The sequence below is a fragment of the Natator depressus genome, chromosome 11, assembly GCF_965152275.1.
Source record: "Natator depressus isolate rNatDep1 chromosome 11, rNatDep2.hap1, whole genome shotgun sequence".
In the NCBI taxonomy this organism is placed as follows: Eukaryota; Metazoa; Chordata; order Testudines; family Cheloniidae; genus Natator; species Natator depressus.
Genome location: NC_134244.1, coordinates 36094365 through 36118005, shown reverse-complemented (window position 1 = coordinate 36118005; position 23641 = coordinate 36094365). Strand labels below are relative to the sequence as shown.

Genomic DNA, 23641 nt, shown 5'->3' with positions numbered 1-23641 from the left:
TTGGTCCCTGGATATTAGAGAGAGAAGGTGTGTGAGGTAATATCTTTTATTGAACCAACTTCTGGTGGTGAGAGAGACAAGCTATTGAGTTAGTTTTCCAGATCTGAAGAAGAGCTCTGTGTAGTTCGAAAGCTTGTCTCTCTCACCACCAGAAGTTGGTCTAATAAAAGATATTACCTCACCCACCATGTCTCTCTAGAATGATACACTTTTTTTAAAAAGAAAAGGAGTACTTGTGGCACCTTAGAGACTAACCAATTTATTTGAGCATAAGCTTTCGTGAGCTAAAGCTCACTTCATCGGAGCTGTAGCTCACGAAAGCTTATGCTCAAATAAATTGGTTAGTCTCTAAGGTGCCACAAGTACTCCTTTTCTTTTTGCGAATACAGACTAACACGGCTGTTACTCTGAAACTTTTTTTAAACTTGACTTGTTTTTGTCATGGAATTTCAAGGAATTAATTTAGTTGCTGTGGTTGCTTGTTCCCACCTAATATATGTTAAAATGTATTTAATTTTTATTTATATAGTACTTTGAATACTCTGAACACTCTGAGATTCGACATAACATTCAGAAGGAGCTTTGTCTGTATGCTTCTCAAGGACCAGTGCAGCTTCAGGTCTGTAACTACAGAGGTAAAAAAACATTCACCCCTGGAGAAGAGAAGTGGGAACTTCGAAAGGTACTTCCAAGCAATTTATGCAGTAAATGAAGATGTATCTATTTTAATTGAAAGAAAAGATGTTTTTGATCAATTACGAGTTGCTACAGGGTTAACATGACTTTATTTATAGCAAAAGACAAGAATGGATAGCTCAGCTCTGGGGAAAAAAGTATATAGACATTTTCACCTTCAGGTTGCAGACTGAAATACAGCCCATTCTGTTGGCTATGCTGTTGCAAATGTAAAATGACGGCCTCAGTCCCGTCCCAGTGGAGAAATGTCCACATCACAAAAAACTTAAACAACTGGTGCACTAGCACCCATGTTGAACTCTCTTGGCGGAAATGCCAAGGATCAACTGGGCATAGGGAATGGACTTTTCTTTCATCCCTAGAAGTGGCCCCTCCCCGACAGCTTGATATAAATTTGTGGGACAATGTGGGGCAGTTTGTTGTGCTATTGCATGCTGCTTTACCTGTTTGAATAAATAGGGTTTCAGTCTCTGAGTCTACCTCTTGGGCCCCACCCTAAAAAACTAGCAGTAAATTCACAAAAAATTACAAACAAATATTTAAACTTACTCTGTGTGCTGTTTTGTTTTGTTTCCCTCCCTTCTCCTCTCTAGGATCAACTGTTACATAATGCAGCATTAAATATGTGCCTTACGGGAAACGGAGAACATCCAAGTTTGGTATCCTGTAATCCATCAGATCTATTCCAAAAATGGGTTTTTGGCCAAAACAATTAAGTACAGCTACTTATAACTAGGAAATATTTGGTTAAAAAGATACATCCGCTTTGTTAAAAGGATATATCCACTTTAAAACTGTGACCATATATGCACACTTCATTTTTTAAAATGATGCAAAGTTAGCTAATGTAAAATATTCCAAGAGCAATTTTCTTATTTAAAAAAGTATAAAATTGCACAGTTGCAAAGATCCCTTAAGCATCCGTGTAAAAAATACCAAAGAATATTTTGAGGTCTCCACAGGTAACAAAAATGTTTACAATATGTTGGAAATGTAATTTCCACAATAAGCTTAGCTTTTTATATTAACCACTGATTTTACAGATACTGTAATCTCCTCTATTTTGGGATAAAGTGTAGGGTTTTATATATTCTCATTTTGTAATGACTGCAGAAAAACTGGTCAATGAAGGTCAGGAGATGGATCTTCGTACAGTGTCTGGAAACTATTGTGCCTTTATAAGTGGTAATATTGTTTTAGCACTCAGTTGTTTGACTTTTCTGCTGACAGTTTCACTTAAAGAAAAGTAAATGAGAAAGGAAAAATTTAAAAACATTCTTAGCACTTCTCTCTCCAATTTTACACACTTAAAACAATATTTGGACCCCCGAGATGAAGCCAATGGGAAATCTTAACCCACTCGATTTCTAGCACATCAATCTTTGCTGAATGCAAGAAAAAAAATCCTTCAGAATTTTTATTGAAGTATGTAATTCATATATTCTTTAAATGGAAAATATGCATTGTCCTGGTATTAATCTTGTATGCTTTTTTTATTTGAATCCAATACACGTTACTGTTTTTGCCAGAGATTTCCTAAACTGCAGATTTTTTTTGTATTTGTCATAGTTCTCATAAATTGCAGAACATAAACCTATTATTTGTTGCTAGCGCTCTGTTCATTACTGTTCTTTTATTCTGTCAATAAACGTTACTGTTTTGTCTGCCTGTCTTAGTGATTCATGTAGTGTCTACTGTACGGGTTTCTAATGCGTATATGCAATTCCTTTTATGTTTTTCCCTTGAGTGTCTGATTTCTGTTTTTAATCATTCAGAAGGAGAGTCCAACTGCATTACAGAATTTTATAATGAAATGTTGTATTTTAATAGAAAATAAATTTGCAAATATAGTTTGATGATACTCTGGATGCACAGTTGCTGTTTTATTTATATTCTTCCATATGTGAGTATTTTAGAAGTACAGCATTTTTTTCCAGTGTTCTCCCTTGGGTAATTGATTACATAAACTGGTATTAAACACCTTTAAATCAGCATTTGCCTCCAAATTTCCCCTTGCAACTACTTGTACTGCCCCTTTCCAGAGGTGAAAGTAAGCCGAGCCAGTATGCGGTGCCACTGTAATATACGCCATCATGTGCCAGCAGTGCCCCTCTGCTATGTACATCAGCCAAACTGGACAGTCCCTACATAAAAGGATAAATGGACGCAAATCAGATATTAGGATTGGCAATATACAAAAACCTGTAGGAGAACACTTCAATCTCCCTGGACACACAATAGCAGATTTAAAGGAAGCCATCCTGCAGCAAAAAAACTTCAGGACCAGACTTCAAAGAGAAACTCCTGAGCTTCAGTTCATTTGCAAATTTGACAGCATCAGTTGAGGATTAAACAAAGACTGTGAATGGCTAGCCAACTACAAAAGCAGTTTCCCCTCCCTTAGTATTCACACCTCAACTGCTGCAAGAGGGCCTTTATCCTCCCTGATTGAACTAACCTCCTTATCCCTAGCCTGATTCTTGCTTGCATATTTATACCTGCCTCTGGAAATTTCCACTGCATGAATCGGACGAAGTGGGTATTCACCCACGAAAGCTTATGCTCCAATACGTCTGTGAGTCTATAAGATGCCACAGGACTCTTTGCCGCTTTTAGATCCAGACTAACAGGGCTACCCCTCTGATACTATAAATTATAGTACTCTCTAAAGCAGACGTCCCTGTGTGTCAGGATTAAGATACAGCGGGGGAGGGCTTGCACTGCTTTTGCAAGTACTGTGCCTATTTTGTGGATAAAAATATTATTTCTGGCCCTTCAGTGAATGCTACATTGTATTGAAAACAAAAAAACAAAGTACCATTGAACAGGGTGCGTAGGGGGGGAAGCATGACCTTTTTTGTTTTAATATCAAAACCTTAGTGTAGCTGTTGGCTTAAAAGTTAAAAATTAATTTCATACCATTGTTTCTTCCTCTTATTAAGTTCAGTATCTTTTTCTTCTAGCACTTACCACTTCTAGTACGGCTTTCACCTCCTGTTCTTACTCAACCTTCAAGCCAAACATTACTCTTCTGCCCCACTAGCACTGCCCTGACTCTGAAACCACAATCATAGTATGAGTGCAGTCAATTTGACATTTTTATTTTTCTACCACGAAATAAGGTGGTATTTACATCCCCACCTGCTCTTACCCACCCCTCCCCAGGCAAGCCCAATCACAGGCCAACTCCACAAACCCTCCCCTTCAACAGCCACTTATAGTATCTAGAGTGATACCACATACAGATAAGATTGATAATATCACACATCTTACTGTGGTGTAACTCAGACCCTCTCTCACATGTGCCTGGTGTGCTTGTGCTCAAACAGCTGCTGTATTTTCAACAGTTTTGATCTGTTATTCCTTAAATCATGGACGTGGGAACACTGCAACATCTTTAGCTGGACACAGGAACTTTTAACATTAGATATCCCTGTGTATTGTGATGGTAATGCAAATCTTTAGATCCACATAAAAAAATCCCAGCAGATTAAATTATTTTTCTGCAACTGGCAAATCCATTAAAAAAGGGCCAGGCCGGTCAAATAGTTACATTCTGTTTTACCAGTTGGTTTCTATAGTCCAGTTTATTATAGCACTTTCACAATTTCCTCAAAATAACAAATATTTACCTAGGGTCCAATTAGTAGTCATTTTAATGTTGTTTTCACACAACGCACAGTCACCCTATGGAACTCCACTAGATAAATGCCTGAAGGCTAGGTCCATCGATGGCTACTAGTGGGCCTGGGCAGAGAGGGTGTCCTTTGCCTCTGTCTGCCAGAAGCTGGGAATTGGCATTACAGGAGCTGGATCACTTGATGATTGCCTGTTGTGGTCATTCCCCCTGGGGCACCGGTGGAAGACAGGATACTGTGCTAGATGGACCTTTGGTTGACCCAGTATGGCCGTTCTTATGTAATGTGCTAAAATAAATTCACTGTGATTATATTTCTCGCTTGGTGGGTTTCTCAAAATAGGTCATTGGTGTTAGTATGCTCAGAGTAGCAGAAAGGGAAACATGAGGCAAGGAAAACAGTATTTACCCCACCCAAAAAGCACTAGTTTATGTAACATCTTGGATGAGTGTATTGTGGCCTTTTGAAAGAATTATCCTAAAAGAGCCTACAATTATTGCCATATAACGGCGTTACAAGCCTGGGTTTAAAGTGATGGCCTGTTTGCCATTTGAATCCATGACTCAGCACAACCAGAAAGCAGCAGGCACTTAACCACTAAAGTACAGACACTTGAACAACTCAGGCAACAGAAGTAAGCATTTGCCTTTTAGCTAAAACATATTGGGGAACGTGCTAGGTGGTCTGGAGCAAAAGCACAATGGGAGAACTGCTGAGGATTGGGGATAGTAAGTAGTGAGGGTTTCAAGGTGTTTCAGGAAATGGTGTGGCTGGGAGGAAAATGGGGTAATGATAAGTTCACAGCTGTGGGAGACATAAAGATAGATGTACAGGGTGGTGTGGACTGTGGGATAAAAGCCCTTTTAAGGTGCTTACGTGAGATATTATCAGGGTGCTCTAGCCCTTTCAATACCCCCATGGAAAAACAGCAGGAGTGTGGCACCTAAGCCTGGAAGAGGGGGGTCATCACAGTGCCACATCCCAAATGGTGTAGGCACATACCTGCCTGTGCCAGCAGGCTTTGGACTCCTGGAAGAAACAGAAACCCAGGTTTCCGCTCTAATCCCATGGCTATAGTGTGAGCCTCTTTGGCCCAATGTATATTTAATTATTTACACACAGGGGCTTAGGTTCAACAGTAGAGAGGGAACCCCCACCTGTCAGGGGTATTAAATAGCCCTGGAGTTAGGGCATGCAAAATATGGGTGTCCTAACTCTCAGTAAATGTCTTGCTACACATCAGTGTAGGATTGGTGGATCCCTAAAAGAGCTTGGGTAAATGTACTAAAGACTGATGGCCTCTCCTTTTCTTGGAAAAAGATCTCTCCGCTATGAATGCCAAGTATTGAGGAGCACCTCCCACCAGGTCAGATAGGCACAGCCCCCTTTCTGAGGGGGATGTGCTGTAGGAACCTGGAAAATTGTCTTCTAAGATCCAAACCAGCCCTCCCCCGCAGTGCTAGAGCATCATTCTTTGTCTTTGTGTAGCTCAGGATCAGCAATCTTTGGCACACGACCCCTCAGCGAAATCCGCTAGCAGATCGAGATGGTTTGTTTACCTGCAGCAACCACAGGTTCGGCTGCTCACAGCTCCCACTGGCCTGGAATGGTGAACTGCAGCCAGTGAGAGCTGCGAGCGGCCAAACCTGCGAACGCTGTAGGTAAACAACTCATCCCAGCCTGTCAGCGGATTTCTCTGAGTGGCTGCGTGCCAAAGGTTGTCAATCCCTCTTCTAGCCCAAGGCCTAGTTCATTATTTATACATAATGCTACAAAGTTGCACTCCAGACTGCTCTAGCCCAGTGTATGGAGCATACTGATGAGTAGTGGGAAACTGAAGTTCAAATCCCTAAGCACAGGCCAATTGCCTGCAGGTTTCTCAGATCCTGTGTGACTTCTCTAACCCGATGTTTAAAGGGACCTGTTGCATCCTCCTCTGGTCTTCTCAAAAAACCCAGAAAGGTCTAAGAAACTGAAGTCTGGGAGATGGATGACAGCAACATACTGCAGTCACCTAATGCCCTTTGCAGGCACAGTTTAGTTTTCTTAGAGGAAAGTGGCACAAAGATCTTGCACAAGCCAGCCCGGTGCACTAGCACCAGGGTGATGAAGAAAAGCTGAGCAACTTGTCCTCATATGCATAGTTACCTATTTATAAATGGTGGATCAGCTTCAACTACGATCAGTCTCCCAGAGGTGGGGGGATAGGACCGTCTCCTAGGGCGTGACCAACCCCACACCACACCACACTTCACCTTTGAATGTGGCTACCCCATGTTCTGGGGGAATGCCTGCACAACAAACCTAAAAGTTGTAAACACTGGGGGTCAGAGGGAAGTGGGCATCTGCTTTTGTTTGTCTTGGAGGAAAAAATGACTGGCTAAGGGGCCTGACTCCAGGAGAGGGCTCACAGCTGTGTAGCCCAAGTGGCTACAAGCACCTACAGCACTGTGAGGCTTAGAGTTGACATATTCTGCCTTGACCTGAATGCTAGGTCTCTTAGGTCAGAGGTGGGCAAACTACAGCCCGTGGGACCCTCCTGCCCGGCCCCATAGGTCCTGGCCCGGGAGGCTAGCCCCCAGCCCCTCAGTTCACTGCGCTGCCAGGCGGCACGGCTGCCTGTCCTGGTGATTGGATGGCACAGCTGTAGCGCCACCAGCCACTGGTGCTCCAGGCAGCGTGGTAAGGGGGGATAGAGTGCAGGGGAGTTCGGGATGGTGGTCAGGGGGCGGGGGTGTGGATAGGGAACGGGTTGAATGGGGGCAGGAGTCTGGGGGGCAGTCACGAAGGAGAGGGGGGGTTAGTGGGGGCAGTCAGGGGTGGTTGGCTGGGGCAAGGGTCCCAGGGGGGCAGTTAGAGGAGGAGTTGGATGGGGTGGTGGGGGGCAGTCAGGGGTGGGGGTTTGGAGGGGCCCTCAGGGGACAGGGAACGGGGGGGTTGGATGGGGCAGGAGTCCCGGGGGGGGCATCAGGGGGTGAGAAGCAAGGGGGGGGTTGGATGGGGTGGAGAGCCAGGCACCCTAACCGGCCCTCCATACAATTTTGGAAACCCGATGAGGCCCTGGGGCCCAGGGCCGGCCCACAACATTTTGGCACCTGAGGCGGGGAGCTCAAATGACCCCCCCACATTCCCCCTCGCTGGGGCCAAAACTTTGAAAGGTCTCAATTCTGCCTTCTTCCTGTTCTACTCCTCTCATGTTACTGCTCTGCTACCTACCCCACTAAAGGAGAACAACTTAAAATTTTTGAACAAGGCATTTTAAGTAACACTTAACTTTCAAATGCCTGAACAGCAAATGTAACTTCTCTTGTCTGCATAGTAAACACTGGCATTTTTATCTGTTCGAATAATCAAAGTGGTGCTTTCCGTGCCTTCTTGGTTGCAAAGGTTTGAACTGCTTCTTAATGAAGGTCCATAGTCTGGGCTAGCTCATGCTCTGTTGAGATGGCTGTAAGGCCGACCAGCCTCTCCTGTGTCATTGTGGAGCGTAGATGTGTTTTTATTAACTTCAGCTTGGAGAAGCTGCGTTCTCCACTGGCAACTGTTACAGGAAGTGTTAGAAGTATGCGCAGAGCAACAAAAGCATTTGGAAAGAGGGTGGTCATCATATTTGTGCACATATATTCCAGAACAGCCTTTGGAGTTGATCCTGCTGAAATGTATCTTGAAAGGGCTTTCAGTTTATCACCTAAATCACTCGCATCAATATCGCTCATGTCATCATATGTCAACACTGTCTCTAGTGCCCTGCATTGCTGGTGTAGGTCTTCTTCAGCTATAGTGAGGAGTTTTGGCATATCATACAACATCCCAAATATAGTGCTGTGTTCCTTGAGCTGCATGAAATGTTCTTTAACTGACTGTATTGCACAATCTAGCCCCTGGTTAAAGAATTCAACTTTGAATTGTTGTTTGGGGTCTCTTATGGGACTATCCCGTGCCTCGTAATCAAAATGTCTTCTTCGGTGACTCTTGTATTCTTGAATGGGTGGGAAAATAGCTTCAGTGTGAAGTTCCTCTGCCAATTTCTGTGCACTCTTTAGAATGTTTTGAAATCCCTCATCTGACTGGTAAGACTGTAGGTATGACTTTCCTGTGTCCAGTTATTCCATTGTTCTAGATATATCAAGGTCAACACCTTGGAGTCTCTTGCTTACAACATTTATTTCAAACAGTATGTCATGCCACAACACTAAGCCACACAGAAATTTGAAGTTATGTACGTTTCTGATGATTCCATTTCCCTCTGCCACTGTTCTCCCACAAACAGTTCCTGTCATAGCATTATCCTCCATAATGGCAACATCTATCTTCCCAATTTGGCGTTTGATAGGTTTTATCGCCTCCACTCGACTTTCCCATCGTGTGGCACTCAGTGGTTTCAGTGTCAGAGAGGATGTTCCCAGATGTTGTGTCAAAATTTGCCATCAATGAGTTGATGCAGAGAAAAATAATTGATGCTTTGAATTACATTAAAAAATTCAGCAGCCTATCTAGAAGCTGATGCTGCATCACTGACCACCACGTTCAATGAATGAGAACTGCATGGGACAAAAAAAACTCAAGGGTTTAACTCTCAGATCCGTGTCTGCACTCCTCTGTTCTTTCCTCTCATGTTGGCACCATTATCGTAGCCCTGACCTCTCATGTCAGCTATCGCGATTCCTGTATCTTCCAGCTTTTTAAGAAGCACATTTGTCATACCAGCTCCTGTAGTATCATCAGTGTCAATAAATTCTAGAAAATGCTCTCTGACGGTCACCATTGCAGGGACATTTTCACTAGGTTCTGCTGTTGTTACAAAACGCACCATTAAAGTCATTTGTTCCATATGGCTGATGTCAGGTGTGCAGTCTAGAATAACAGAGCAATATCTTGCTGACTTCAGATCTGCCACAGTCTTCTGTTTGACTTTTGTTGCCAGTAACTGTATGATCTCATTTTGAATTGTTTTTCCAAGGTAGTGGTGTGTGTACATTTCTTGGATGGTGACTCTTCTTGGATGCTCCTGGAGTACGCATCAAACTCCGCCATCAGCTCTACAATTTTAAGGAAGTTTCCATTGCTTGGCACATACAGCTGATCTGAAATGCCACACAGTGCTAGGTTTTGGGTAGCAAGCATTCTCACAATGGCAATGAGCCTTTTCAGAACATTTTGACAGTAAAGAGACTGATGCAATCTTCTCTTGATGCTGATCCTCTATGGTGGCCTTTAACCTTCGTCTCATCTCAAGTTCTTTCCACCTATGGAATGCTCTCTGGTGATTTGCTGCCTTCTCATGGCATGCCAGATTTCTAGCCAGATTTTTCCAGTCCTTTGTTCCTGTAGAACCCAATGTGGCTGGAACATTAGACTGGAAGAGTTTGCAACAAAAACAGTATGCAGCATTCTGGGTTTTTGAGTCCGTAAGCCATGGCCTCTCCACTTTGTCACCGTTGGGGATTTCATGCCAGTAATGTGTTGGATGGAAACTTTTATTTTCATTGTCTTTGTGGAACATGAAGTTTTTCACTTGCTGTGGCTCATGTGGTACAAGGAAGTCCCTCAGGCTACTACTCAAGTGGGTCCACAGTCCTGGATCATCTAGACTTAAGGAACTAAACTCAGCAGCAGCTGTTTCTGGTGCCTCCACCACACTCTTCTCTGATCTATACTTTTCTTCAGGAATGTCCACGGTTACATCCATTTGAGACGGAGATATGGATGCTGCAGTAGCTGCCAGGTCACCTGCACATTCTCACTGGGGCCGGAAGGCTCATCGTGAACGCTTGTGTCTATGTATCTCAGGAGAGCCCCTTCCTGCTTAGATAGAAAAGCTTCCTTTGCTTTCTTTCTTTTTCTGAATGCTGCCCCAGAGGGGCGTTTTCTTCTTTCACTCATGACTGCTGTTCTGTGCCAGCTGTAGTGGCTCTCAACACTCAATTGAAGGGGACAAATAAGCAGGCTGGTAGCAGGACCTGAGTGAGGGAAGATATCAGCGTCTTAAGGGCCTAACTGGCTCCTACTACTTCAGTTGACTGCCTGTTCTCCTCAAGTGGGTTCAGGGAAGCAGCCGGAAACAGGAAGCTCCCTGAGAAGCTGGTGTTAATCAGTCCAGGCTCCTGGGGGCGTGAGAGAGGTACATAAGAGGCTCCTCCTCCTCTCTGTCCCTGCAGCTCCTGCTGCTTTCTGTTATTCTCTCTCACCTTTTCTCCTGCCTGCCTGTTATGTGTCTTGTGCCCTCCTTCCTCCAGCACAGCACTCCACCATCTCTGTGCATCTAGAGCAGAGAGAATACATATGCACCAGCAGCAGACACATTTTTCTACACTCTGGGTCCTAGTGGCGTGCCCCCCCCCCCCCCCCAGTCTGGCACCTGAGGCAGCCGCCTCAGTTCGCCTCATGGTAAGGCCAGCCCTGCTCAGGCCAAAAAGTTTGCCTGCCCTTGTCTTAGGTGAACCTCCCACTCCCCTGCAGCAACTGGGGTACTGCAGGCTCAGTACTTTGTAGCTAGTCCCAGGCATATTTAATTACTTATACACGGTGTGACAGCTTTACCAGGTGGAATGGAGGCCCTGCCCCGCAGCTGCTCCTGCATCAGGGCTATCCCATAGCCATGTGGTTAGGGCATTCTCCTGGGACCAGGGCCACTCATGGTCAAGGTCTTACACCACTTCAGATGGCTGGAGCACTCACACCATGTCTTCTATAACTTAAGTAAAGGATGGTACTAAAAGCTGTGAGCCATGGGACTTAGCTATCTCCATTTTTCTTGAAGGAAAAAAGACTGACTTCACAAGAAGGCGGGCCTGCATGAAACCAAAGTAGAGCTAGTTACCTAACACTTTCTGAGTGACATGGCTTAGCTGGCCTGCAGGACCCTGGTTCTTCTACAGCATATGTAAGTGCACTAACCAGTGGGCATCAGTTTTGTAGTGTCCTTTGCTTCTCCAACACACAGCTAATTATATATACACAGTAGGAAAGTTTCAACACAAGAGCTTGAACACCCTGCTCCAGCCTACAAGTGTGGTCAGGGCACGCTCATGAGTGATGCAAGACTCACATTCACCTCCCTTCCAGTAGGCGGGGTTGGAGGAAGGATGCATAATTGTACGATGGACAGGGGGATGCTACTGGAGCTTAGACATAAATTAGGCACCAAGCTGCAGGGCACTGTTGGTAGCTGAGGAGCTGCCTATTGCAATTTAGGCCCCTCAAGACTTTAACAATGAAAACAGCCACTGAGGGGGTTTCGGCACCTCCAGAGTTTGGGGTTTTGTAAATGGCCATGGTGGCTAATTGTTTAAGTTAGGCACATAAAGCCTCCTTCTGAAACCCATCTCTCACATCCATCCATCACCTCCCTGCCTCCCAGGGCACTGTAGACACCCTGCTTGTGACACACCCCTCACCCCAAACCATCCCTCCTGCGCAAGGGCAAGGAGAAAGAAAAGCAGCAGCAGAGTCACCTTCACCAGGTTCTAACGCTGACCTATTACTGCTCAGCAGAGGCATAACGCTACTTTTGCTGACAGTCCATTCTGTCACTGGCCTGAACAGACATTAATAAAAGCATTTGTCCTTTACTATTGATAGAGTTGCTACTAACGGTCCTCAGCCCTGACTCTGTCCTCACAAATTACCTTGGTATTCAGCCAGTTTATAATATTAAATCCTTAGAACATTATGATATTAAATCATTTCTATTACTTTTAGTGAAATTAACAGAGATCTACAGTATAGCTAAATCTTAGTTTCAATACAGTCAATTATATTTTATTTAAAACATTAATTGTAATATGCCAGCACTAGGAGGAGTTACTAAGTGTACTATGGTTCTTCTGCCTGGTCACACTCCCGTTTAGAAAGCTATTATGCAGTTATGTGTGCCTGCAGGTTCTCACCATGGCTGGTGAGACAGTCACCAGTAGGGCCAGGGCAACCAGGACTACCCTCTCCTTTTGGCCAGGTGGGAGGGAGGTGCTAAAACTAAGGGAGAGGTGAAACTTCAGTGTTGTAACATAGGATTGTGGATTATTGAGAACCACTGCTGTAGCCCTTTTAATCCCCTTGTTCTGCATAACAACCTCAAATCTGTGGCAACGTGATAATCTCTTCCAGCACAGGAAGCCATGTAATTAATCCTAAAACCTGAGTTCACCAATATCCAAACCCAAGAGAGAATTACAAATCCTGCTGCATGATGACTTGCAATGTAGCCTACAGCAGGAAAGGACTTCTTCCTCTAATGCTGCTCTGCCATTATCCACATCATACTACCATATAAAACAAACCAATAATATGAACCAGCGTTCCTCAGTCTGACTGCATGCTTAGTGTCCCAGAAACCAGGAAATATTGGTTTCTAAATAGAGCTTTGAATTACTTAATGAGGTAATAAAGTACAGAAATGATATACTCCTCTCTAGCATGCATATATTATTTTTATACATACATATATATATATATATACACACACACACACACATGCTATAGTGCAGGAAATAAATATACCTAGAACAAATAAGCAATTTGACTATGGGCAAGGTTTCACTAGGATGTATTAAGTTTACTCCTGGCCTCTCAATACTTGTTATGTCAGGTCAAATATTTTTGGAAATCCTTTTTGCCTAGCTTTTTCAGTAGGCAATTTTTAAAATAACTACACCATCTTTTGAAAATACGTGGCTGTGCGCCTATTGTAAATTCTTATACCAGTGCTCCCTCCTGGTCATAGATTTTTATGCTTAAGTATATCATAAAACAAATGTGTGAGCACAAAATAAAAGGTCATTATGTACCATTCATTAGCTACTTTGCTTTTCTTTTCCATAACAGGATACTGTTGCTAAGTATAGGGATTCATTTAAATAGAGCAGGGGTGGGCAAATTTTTTGGCCACATCCGGTACAGAAATTGTAGGGTGGGCCGGGTAAGGAAGGCTGGGGGAGGCTATGCCTCCCCAAACAGCGAGGCGTGGCCTGGCCCCCGCCCCCATGCCAGCCCTCCCGGAACTCCCCCCCCCATTCACCCCCCCCGCTCCCCCCCCCGACTGCCCCCCGGGACTCCTGCATCCTCTCCCAACACGCCTGCTCTCTGCCCCCTGACCACCCCCCCGGGACGCCCGCCCCTATCCAACCCTCCTTGCTTTCCCCGCCCCACGTTACCTGTGGGGTGGAGGAAAGGGGGGCTCAGTCCTTTCCCTGTGCGTTTCCCCTGCTCGTTTGGCTGCTCTCCCTGTCTGGGCTCGGCTGCTGGGTGCAGGGACCAAGCATACTGGACGTGGAGGGGGTCCCCGGCTTGCTCTGCCCCTTTCCCCGCCAGCAGGGACCAGGCCCCTTGGCCACCCCCCTGCGACCTCCCCCTGCTCCCGGAACTCCCCGGGACGCACCACGTCTGGCCGCGCTATAGCTGGGCCACCCCGCCAGAGCTGCTGCCCAGGCGCTGGGGGAACTGCGACTGCGAGGGAGGGGAGCAGAAGGGGAGGGGTCAGGGGCTCGCCTCCGCCCCGCTCCCCACGCTGCTGCGGAGTTGGGCTAGCTCCTTTGCAAGCCTGTCCTGACCACGCTCCCTGGCAGGAGGTCGGGGGCCAGAGGGAAGGGTCCTGCGGGCCGGACGTGGCCCGGAGGCCGTAGTTTGCCCCCCTCTGAAATAGAGGATTGAAATTCAGCATATGTCAAACAGGTTCGTTGGGCTCCTTATTTCCTTTGATTTAATTTAAAGCACTTTAACTTGGGTTTGTTGCTCTCCAAAGGGGATTAAAACTACCAAATACACAATGTATTCAGATGGAAGTATACTAGATCAGACTGCTATATGAGCCACTAACATTTGCCAACAAAACTAACATCCACAGTAATTTTCTCTCTCACCATTCTCTGTTAACCCACCCACCTTTCCAAACATCTAGGAAAACAACAGGCTTTGCAGCACGCTTGATTTAAGTTATAGAAGGCTCACTCTTACTCCAAGACAACAGAGGCTCAAACTGTTACAAAAATATGTGGGCTGATTCTCCTCCCACTTACACCAGTTTGACATTAGCAAAATCACACCGACCAGATCCTTAGTCAATGTAAATTGGTCTTGCTTTATTAATTTCCATGGAACTATGACAATTTACAGTAGCTGAGGATCTGACCCATTGACTTGAATAGAATTACCTCTGATTTACACCAGTGTAAGTGTAGACTATATGTTTACAATGAATACAAATCCTATTTTACAAGCGTAAATCTAGCTTACTTGTGAAACTGGAGTGCTGCCTTCTTTAATGACAGTACTAGTTTTAAAGGTTGTTTATCCTTTTTTCTGTCAGTATGTCTTGACTATAGTGGCAAGCCCTGGAGTGCAATTAATCATAGTTCATGGAAAAGCAAACCACAGACCGGTAACAGATGTTCATTTCTATTTTCTTTTGCATAATTCCTCCGAAGATAAAATGATGTTTTATGAAAAGGCCTTCATAGCAGATTTTACTAGAGAACAACAGCCGATCTTTCAATTAACAATAATTTTAAATATTATAAATTCAGGTCCACAGGTGACTTATTTAAAAATATAAAACTCAAATTAGTTTAAATCTTCTAAACATAATAGAATAATCAGAGAAAACACTATGATAAAAATATAAATTCCTTAAAGGGGCTATGTTTGTTACTTGGTAGTTTTCAGAATAATTAGGCAATAGGCTGAAAAATTAACACTGCCATTTACCTACCGTCATCTATTTTAAATTTGTTTGGTGTATAAAATTACTGCAATATGGCCAACAGAGGGAGTATTGCAAAATTATTTTGAGCAGCATTTGAAAAATCTTTCTTCCTCAGCCCAAAGAAAACTGGCATGACAAAGTTACCAGGATAATAAGTACAGCTGAATCATGCAATTTCTCCTTCTGCCCATTTTAATTAAAGAGTATGTGCTACTGTTCACTAAGATGGAAACAGATATACCAAATATGGCATTCCTGCCCCTTTCTTTACATCTGAAGGTTGCTTACACTCAGGGCTTGGCTACACTTACAGATGTTGAGTGCTTTGGGTTAAATCAGCCTTCGTACAGCGCAGGAGGGAAAGTGCTGCAGTTTGTCCACACTGACAGCTGAAAGTGCACTGGCCTGGCCACATTTGCGGCACTTGCAGCAGCGCTGGGAGCGGTGCATTATGGGCAGCTATACCAGCGTTCAAGTGGCTGCAACATGCTTTTCAAATGGGGACGTGGAGGGGTGGAGTGTGTATGTCGGGGGAGACAGAGTGGGGTTTCGGGGTGCTGAGAGAGTGTCAGCAGGCTGTCTTGTAAGTACAGACCCCGCCCCCCCACCCTCACACTCACTCAAAGCAAACATTAGCTGTTTGTTTTTTTCTTGGCGCTGATAAGCAGCCAGCACGGAGCTTTGAAAGGGCCACTTCCACATTCCTGGCGGAGTTCACAAGTAAGACAAGAGAGGCCACTTCAGTTAATGGGATTATGGGACGTTACTGGAGGGCAATCAGAGCGCTGTCATGTATCTCCTCGTTCACACTGACGCTGTAGCGTCTCACCCAATACACAGCAAACCTTACCTCTCTGGGGGAGGTGGAGTACCAGCAGTGCTCTAGCCAGGGAGTCAGAGCGCTCTAGGTGCCTTGCCAGTGTGGACGGGGAGTGAGTTAGAGCACTCTGGGTGGCTTTATTGCAGTATAACGTGGAAGTGTAGCCAAGGCCTAAAGGTTTAAAAACAACTCATGAAAACATGCATTCAGAACACAAGGAAAGGAAGAAGTACAAATCAGCGTGAAAAGGGCAGATTCTAAGGTTCCCTATGCTGCTCCTCCCGCTTGGAAAGGAGATACAGCACTAATTATGGCACCAGTAAGCAGGAGAGAAAACTGTTAGAAATTGTGTATTAGAAATAAAATGCACGTGGAAAAATGTCAGTAGCTGATGTAACGTAGAAACCTGTTTTACTGTGTTGCAAACAAATGGACAATATATATTGTACAATATATAATAAAAATACAGGAGAATACGAGTGTCACTAATAAACAAAAAGAAACCTAATGTTAAGACTTAAAAATGCTAATTTTATAATATGTACATTGCAGTAATAAGCCACAATAAATACATCAATTTCCATATCATTCATAATAAATACTGAAAATATAAATACAGAAGAATACAGGTAATTTGAATAAATTATTACAACATAAGGTCCAGGTTAAGTTCTGTTGAATGTTATTGTAGCTTATATTACCCTTTGGCATCTTTGATTTTACAATTTATAAAACAAAGGAAATCAATCTAGGAAACGTGTAACTCATCATGAATTTGTAATGTTCAATGATTTTCATGTATGTATGTATGTATTTTGATTTTAAGATGAACTCTCTTTCCATTCACGTCTCAGTTTGAAAACAAATAAAATGGTGCTTTACTGTTGAAAGCCTCATAATTTTAGCATGTAAGACCAGTTATAATGGAAAATAAAATATTTTAACTACATGGCCGTACAACTAGTTATCTCAAAAATTGCTAGTTAGGAGTTATAGAGAATTTTTAAATCAACTATTGTAATTATACTGTTACACTGCAATTCCCATTGTATGTAACAATTGAATTGGTTATATCTGTTTGAAGGACAAATAACTCAAAGTGCTTTTGAAACTGATTTAATATAATATTAACCATATTAATTTACTGTCTTTCTATCACCAATTGTGAGCTCACAGAGTTTCAGAAGCACTGTTAATATTCTTGCACATATATTGCTGAATCTTTTAAAATATGTGGCCAAGGTAGACAATATAAATTTCACATAGCTGATATTTGTTCGACCAACCAAAGGTATTTTTAACATGAAAAATGTCTGTATAATAAATGCTGAATGACTTTTCTTACAAAATTTATATACTCTATCAGTTTTAAGTGAAACCATATCAAAATAACAAAGTGCCATGTTCTATATTAACAGGTATTAACCAGTACATATGTATTAATAATTTTATTTTCAAAAGGCTATTACAGCAGAAATGCGATTAACTAAAATAAAGCAGATCAACTTTACTAAGACACTATTACAGGCTGAGGCTGTTAGGAACAGATTTGTAATCTACAGATTTTGACTAATTCTGCACTGTTAAATGTCTAGCGCTTATTTTACATCAAACACTTTTAAAACATTTTTCACAAACTACACTTCAGACATATTTCCATAGAAGTGCCTACAGTCAGTCAATTAAAAGAAGGGCCCAGTTATGGGCATTATATAGATAATATATATATAAAACAAAAGAAGTCTTGCTGGTATGTGAACATTCACTACAACACTTCATAGTTTGAAATAGTGACACATAAAATTACCCTAATAGTTCTAGTACTTTTGTGTGGAACAATTTGAAAATAAAGTACAGCGGCGCATGTTCACGTAACAGCAAGACTTTTTTTTGTTTAAGAAGAGCAGCTGGCAGTGCACACAAAAATATAACCCTGTTGAGAAGCCTGAAATGCCAGGTTTAGCCTGCATAGCTAAGACTCACTTGTCGGTGGGTGGTTTCACAGTAAACCCCAAGCATACCAAAAGGGCTGGCTTTCACCCATAATCCAAAACAAAACTGTAGGCCCATGTCAGTAATCCAGAAAAAAATAAGGATCATAGGAGCCTAAGGGAGTTAGATGTCCAGCTAGCATTGACTCTTACTGGGAGTTGAATGCCTAACTCCTTTAGGCTCCCAACCTAAGTCACTATTCAGGAGGCCCTATATTTCTTCCATACTCTTACAGTGTGTTGTTACCTGAAAATTAGGACATGTTAGAACAGGATCCTGAGGAGCTGTGTTAACTAACTCAATCTAAAACATGACTTTGCAGTCAGGGTAGGCAGGGACAAGCTGTGTTTCACACTGTATCTGCTGGTTGTGATTAAACCTATGGTTTCAGTGATGTTTGCTCATGACCAGCTGACAGGATGTTAAACATGTCTTTTTCCTGTATATACTTGCTGCAAAGTTGTGTTTAACGTTAGTTAACACAACTCATGTCATGTTCTAACACAACTTAATTTCTAGTGAAGACAGACTTATGGTGCCTGCTCTGGGCCCCTCTTTACCTCAGTTTTTGTCCTTTTTATGAAACTTTTCCTTTGCCATCAAGATAATGAAGGCCTCCTTCCAAAAAAATCCATGTCAGCGCAGATGCATTAACTGGGTGCACGGTTAAAACTGGAGCCATGTTTGTCAATATATTTTCCATTATTCCTCCAGACAGTATAGAAAACTATTTAGGCTTTCCTTGGGCTGCTGTGGAAACCTTTTATAGAGGAGTGGGGAAGGGGGGGGAAAGGAAGTACATATATTAAACACAACACAACATGTTCTTTTCATTTTCTTGTGGACTTGTTACCACTTGAGGCTCAACAAAAGCATCTGTTGAACATTCTTCAATATGAACAGTCTGACAGACTCAGTCACTGCTGAGGCCTAAGTGAAAATAATTAAACAAATAAATAATACATTTGCCTCATTCATTTTCTCTGGGCCTACTTGAGAAACTGGAGACTTCCCATCTGAGAAGCCAAGCTGTAAAGCTCCCTGGGTGTGGCTCTTTAGCCTCCATGACCAAACAACAGTGTCCCCTCTGTGCTACTGTGCACCCTGATGCACCATCTGCCAACCTTGGGTCCTCCAGAACACTGACACTCAATATGCCTTTCAACCTTCCCTTTTCAGAGAGACATACCTCATTTTAGACCCACATTTTAGCTCTTCCTTAATGTAAAGCCTCATCTCAAAGCAAAACTTTTTCAGGGAAGATACAAACAGAGCAAAGCTACCAAACACTAAATTCTTCAAAACGTGTGTCAGGTGAACCGGAGATGTCTATAGTAAATGCCATAATGTAGGTTGCTTGGGAGACAGGGAACTGAGGCAGCTCTCATGAAAGGAATTTAAAACCCTTCTCCCCAGATAACAATGCTACCTGTGGCACATCAATACCAAGTTAAGTTGGAAGTTGCCTTGAGATTCTAGGAAAAAAAATACTTGAAGACCCCGGAGAGCTCTTGTACTTTATATACTCTATTTTCTTAACTAATCAAGAAAACTTGTTTCTTACATCACAGCTTTCTTGCTTTGGATTGCATACCTTTTCTTGGAGAAAAAAAGAGAATTATTAGCATGTCAAGTGATCACTGAGAACAGCAAAATTAAACAAAGTGCATTTTTTTAAAAAGAATGTTGGAAACTTTTTTTTTTAAGAAGCAAATTTTGAGATTTCTCATTATGGAACATGTTAAGGAACTGGGCTCTTTGCTTACATCTGTTTTATTTTCTGAAAATAACAGTAGTTTTCTACTATTAATTTTAAAAAAATACTGCTCAGACTTTATATTTTAGAAATAAATTCTATAGAATATATTATCATCTGAGTTAATTCTACCATTTATTACTTTTAATATTTTACATCAAATGATTTGTAAGCACAATAAAGGCTATATTTACTCTTTGGCCCCACCAGGGGAGCTGTACATCCCTGACTAAGACCTGAGGATTTGCCTTTTTTATTATCCCCATGGTACACAGCCTTCAGCCCTGAATGATTCAGGAAATGAAACAGAGCAATAATCAAGCCCAGGTCGCCAGGCTACAATGTAGAGCACTATCATTAACCCACCAGGCTAATCCTTTATCAGCAGATCCTCTTAAAACACTACAATGGGCCAGATAGTCTCTTTCCTTCTGACAGGTTTCAGAATAACAGCCGTGTTAGTCTATATTCGCAAAAAGGAGTACTTGTGGCACCTTAGAGACTAACCAATTTATTTGAGCATAAGCTTTCGTGAGCTACTGCTCACTTCATCGGATGCATACTGTGGAAAGTATAGAAGATCTTATTATATACACACAAAAAGCATGAAAAAATACCTCCTCCCACCCCACTCTCCTGCTGGTAATAGCTTATCTAAAGTGATCACTCTCCTTACAATGTGGAAATGTGCTGGAAATGGCCCAACTTGATTATCATACACATTGTAAGGAGAGTGATCACTTTAGATAAGCTATTACCAGCAGGAGAGTGGGGTGGGAGGAGGTATTTTTTCATGCTTTTTGTGTGTATATAATAAGATCTTCTATACTTTCCACAGTATGCATCCGATGAAGTGAGCTGTAGCTCACGAAAGCTTATGCTCAAATAAATTGGTTAGTCTCTAAGGTGCCACAAGTACTCCTTTTCTCTTTCCTTCTAGCTCTGAGTAAGGGGTGGTGCACAGCTGCACTGCCCCAGAGCAGTCCGGGGAAAGAATTGAGCCAGAGACATAATTCTTGCCCTGGCTGGTTCCTCCCTTGCTCCAGGGGGCAGGAATCTGCTAGTGATCCATACCTGTAGCAGATGACTTCCCCCTCTGCCCTGGCTCAGGTATGCTGGGTAGCGTATTGGGGAGGGGGAGCAGAGTCAAGACTCAGTATCATCATCCCCATTTTACAGATGGGGAAACTGAGACACAAAGAGGTAATGTAACTTTCCAAAGTCACAAAGCAGGCCACTGGCAGAGCTAGGAATAGAACCTAAGTCGCCTAAATCCCAGTCCAGTGCTCCACTAGGCAACGCTGCCTCCCACAATGCCAAACACAACTTTAAATATTAAAAACCATGGCAAAATAAATTCTCTGTCTTGCTGAGGTTTGTATGTAACCTGTAACAACCAGGTTTGGTTTATTGAAGAGTCTGCTCCCAGATGAGTGGTCACTGTTGCGGGAATGAGTTTCTCAAGACATGTGGTGATGCAGGCTACACAAAATTAAATTGGGCATTTGTCCCCCAATCTGTCAGCATTCCAGTGAGTAACAAAACCATGAATACTGGACATTTTGTATAATGTTATTACAACTAGTATGACATTTTAAAGAAACTCAGAGCTCTTTAAAAAAACCAATGGGAGGACTGAACCAAATATAACTATTAATAACAGGTTTCTTTGAGCAATAGGCTTTGCAGGTGTGAGTGCTGTTTGTTGATAACTGATCAGAATTTGATCAGAACCTGACCCAAGGCAAATGCAAAGGTACAAAATGGAACTATTGTTGTTAAAACTAAACAAAGAATTAGTAATCTGTACAATTTTAAATGACCGTCTTTATCAATAGTTTTAAATCAAAATTTACTCATCTGTTTGGCATGCACTCAATCAGAATTTTTTTCTGAAAAACAATAATAAAATTTTAGATAATTGTTGCATTTTTTTCATGGCCAATTCTCTTTTTAAGTGAATGTTCCATCTGGCATGAGTTATAGGTCCTTGGAAACAACTACAATTGCCATAATTTTGCCAGAAAATTTCTAGCTTCATATTTAACTTTAGTTAAAGCTTAATATGCAAGCTAGTTGGTTATATCGTCCAAGAGGGGCAAGATTTACTTCATTAGGAAAAAATGCAGTCAGTTGTGTGCTGTTTTTACTAATCTTCAGTGTGCAAATTCTTTTATGTTGTACCAGAAGAAAATGTTTTAGGGTTACAAGTACATACATTATTCGGGGAAAAAGAGTACTAGGAACACATTTCCAAAGAAAGAATTGCCTACCAGCTTACAGACTGTTTGTAGTGTTGTTGTGCTGGTCCCAGGATATTGCTGAGACAAGGTGACAGAGGCAATATGTTTTATTGATGAAACTTTCATCAACTTTCTTGATGAAATGGACAAGCTTTGAGCTATACAGAGCTCTTCTTGAGGACATTTCTTCAGGACCTGAAGAAGAGCTCTCTGTAGCTCAAAAGCTTGTCTGTTTCACCAACAGAAGTTGGTCCAATAAATACCAATACCTCACCCACCTTGTCTCAGTTTACAGAATGACTTTCAAAACTATCCTGCTTCTCGTCAATGACCATTACCAGACATCAAGTATCTCATGGATGTAAAGCTTTTTAAACACAAATAAGGAACGGAGACCAATCATTAAAATAAATGTGGCAACAAATGACGTGCCAAATCTGTACAGAAGACACGCGTGGCTATTTGTAATTTAACAATATAACCCTTTTAGCACATAGAAATAAGGTTCACAAAAGTGAAAGTATTAGCAACCAACACAGGAAATATATTACTTAATTAACTGAGCAGTAGGGCACTATAGGTTGGCCAAGGGAAGGAGATTGAAAAGCACTCACAAATCTCAAGGTTTACCAAACCATTAAACAGAGCTTTTCCTTAAGTCAGTGGTTTTCAACCTTTTTTCATTTGCAGACCCCTAAAAAATTTCAAATGGATGTGCGGACCCCTTTCGAAATCTTAAGAGAGAGTTTGTGAACCCCCAGGGGTCCACGGACCACAGGTTGAAAAGCATTGCCTTAAGCCAATGGCATCTTTTCTTCCAAATTCAAACATTAAAGGATAGCAAAGTGGAAGTAAGCTTGACTCATCTCTGACTTCTAAGGCCTGGTCTACACTTAAAAAGTTTTGCCAGCCCAGCTAGATGGGGGTTGATTTTTTTCCTACCCCTGACTGACAGAGCTATGCCAGAAAAGCCTTGCTGTCAACACAGTTATACCAGCAAAAAAGTACTTTTTTTGGTCTAGCTTAGTTTGTTCAGGGAACTGGTTTAAGCCATACTAGCAAAATAATTATTTTGCCTGTATGAACTGCATCTCTACATAGGGGGGGGTTTGATGGTATACCTCTACTGGTGTAGCTATATTGGCAAGCCCTTTCCAGTATAGACAGGGCCTTGACTTTGGACCTTACTCTGAGCAAGAAGCAAGCAAGATCTTTTTGGTATGTGCATGTTGGTAAAATCATGAGAGCAAACTCTGGGGAAAGAAGTGTTAGGCCTGAGAGAGAATGACCAAAGGAGTATGCTGGTATTTGCAAAATAGCATGATCTGGTACAATTAAAGGAAGTTAAAAACTGCCATTATTACCTTAACTCCAGATACCATATCCTCTGATTCCTCATAACTGTTCCCACTTTAGTTGTGGAAAACATCATAGCAAAATGTTATTTAATCACCTCCCTGACCCCATCCCTACTGAGACCGTAAGCTCTTGCAGGCAGCAACAGCAGGACACAGTACCTAGATATGGTAATACAGCACCTACCACAAAGGGGCCCCAATTTCGATCAGATTCTCTGAGCTCTATTGCAATATAAATGTTAAACAAGAATAATAAGAGCCATCTCATTATTTTAAAGCTAGCTGAGATGTGTTTTACATAGTTACTTATTTTTCTGAGTGTTTTTCTTTCTAATGTCACTGAAGATGTTCTTCATGTGGAAAGTTAGAGACTAAGAAAATAATTTCTTATTGCGCCATAGCAGGGCAAATAATGAAAAAGTAAAAATCTTATTTTCAC

The 23641-nt window shown here is 42.3% G+C and overlaps 1 protein-coding gene and 2 long non-coding RNA genes across 3 annotated transcripts in view; 2 read left to right on the top strand and 1 right to left on the bottom strand.

Moving 5' to 3' along the window:
• GALNT3 (polypeptide N-acetylgalactosaminyltransferase 3) overlaps positions 1 to 2052 on the top strand; it is a 45305-nt gene extending 43253 nt beyond the window's left edge. Inside the window, exons 10-11 of the mRNA XM_074967476.1 lie at positions 530 to 682; positions 1290 to 2052. Of these exons, the coding sequence (XP_074823577.1) occupies positions 530 to 682; positions 1290 to 1412 (276 nt within the window). The 3' untranslated portion in view covers positions 1413 to 2052. The remainder of the gene's footprint in view (positions 1 to 529; positions 683 to 1289) is intronic.
• LOC141995935 (uncharacterized) overlaps positions 1 to 13645 on the bottom strand; it is a 77812-nt gene extending 64167 nt beyond the window's left edge. Inside the window, exon 1 of the long non-coding RNA XR_012641441.1 lies at positions 13487 to 13645. This is a non-coding gene — a long non-coding RNA (uncharacterized LOC141995935). The remainder of the gene's footprint in view (positions 1 to 13486) is intronic.
• A 308-nt stretch (positions 13646 to 13953) lies between these two features.
• The window catches only part of LOC141995936 (uncharacterized), a 75226-nt gene continuing 65538 nt past the window's right edge, over positions 13954 to 23641 (top strand). Inside the window, exon 1 of the long non-coding RNA XR_012641442.1 lies at positions 13954 to 14003. This is a non-coding gene — a long non-coding RNA (uncharacterized LOC141995936). The remainder of the gene's footprint in view (positions 14004 to 23641) is intronic.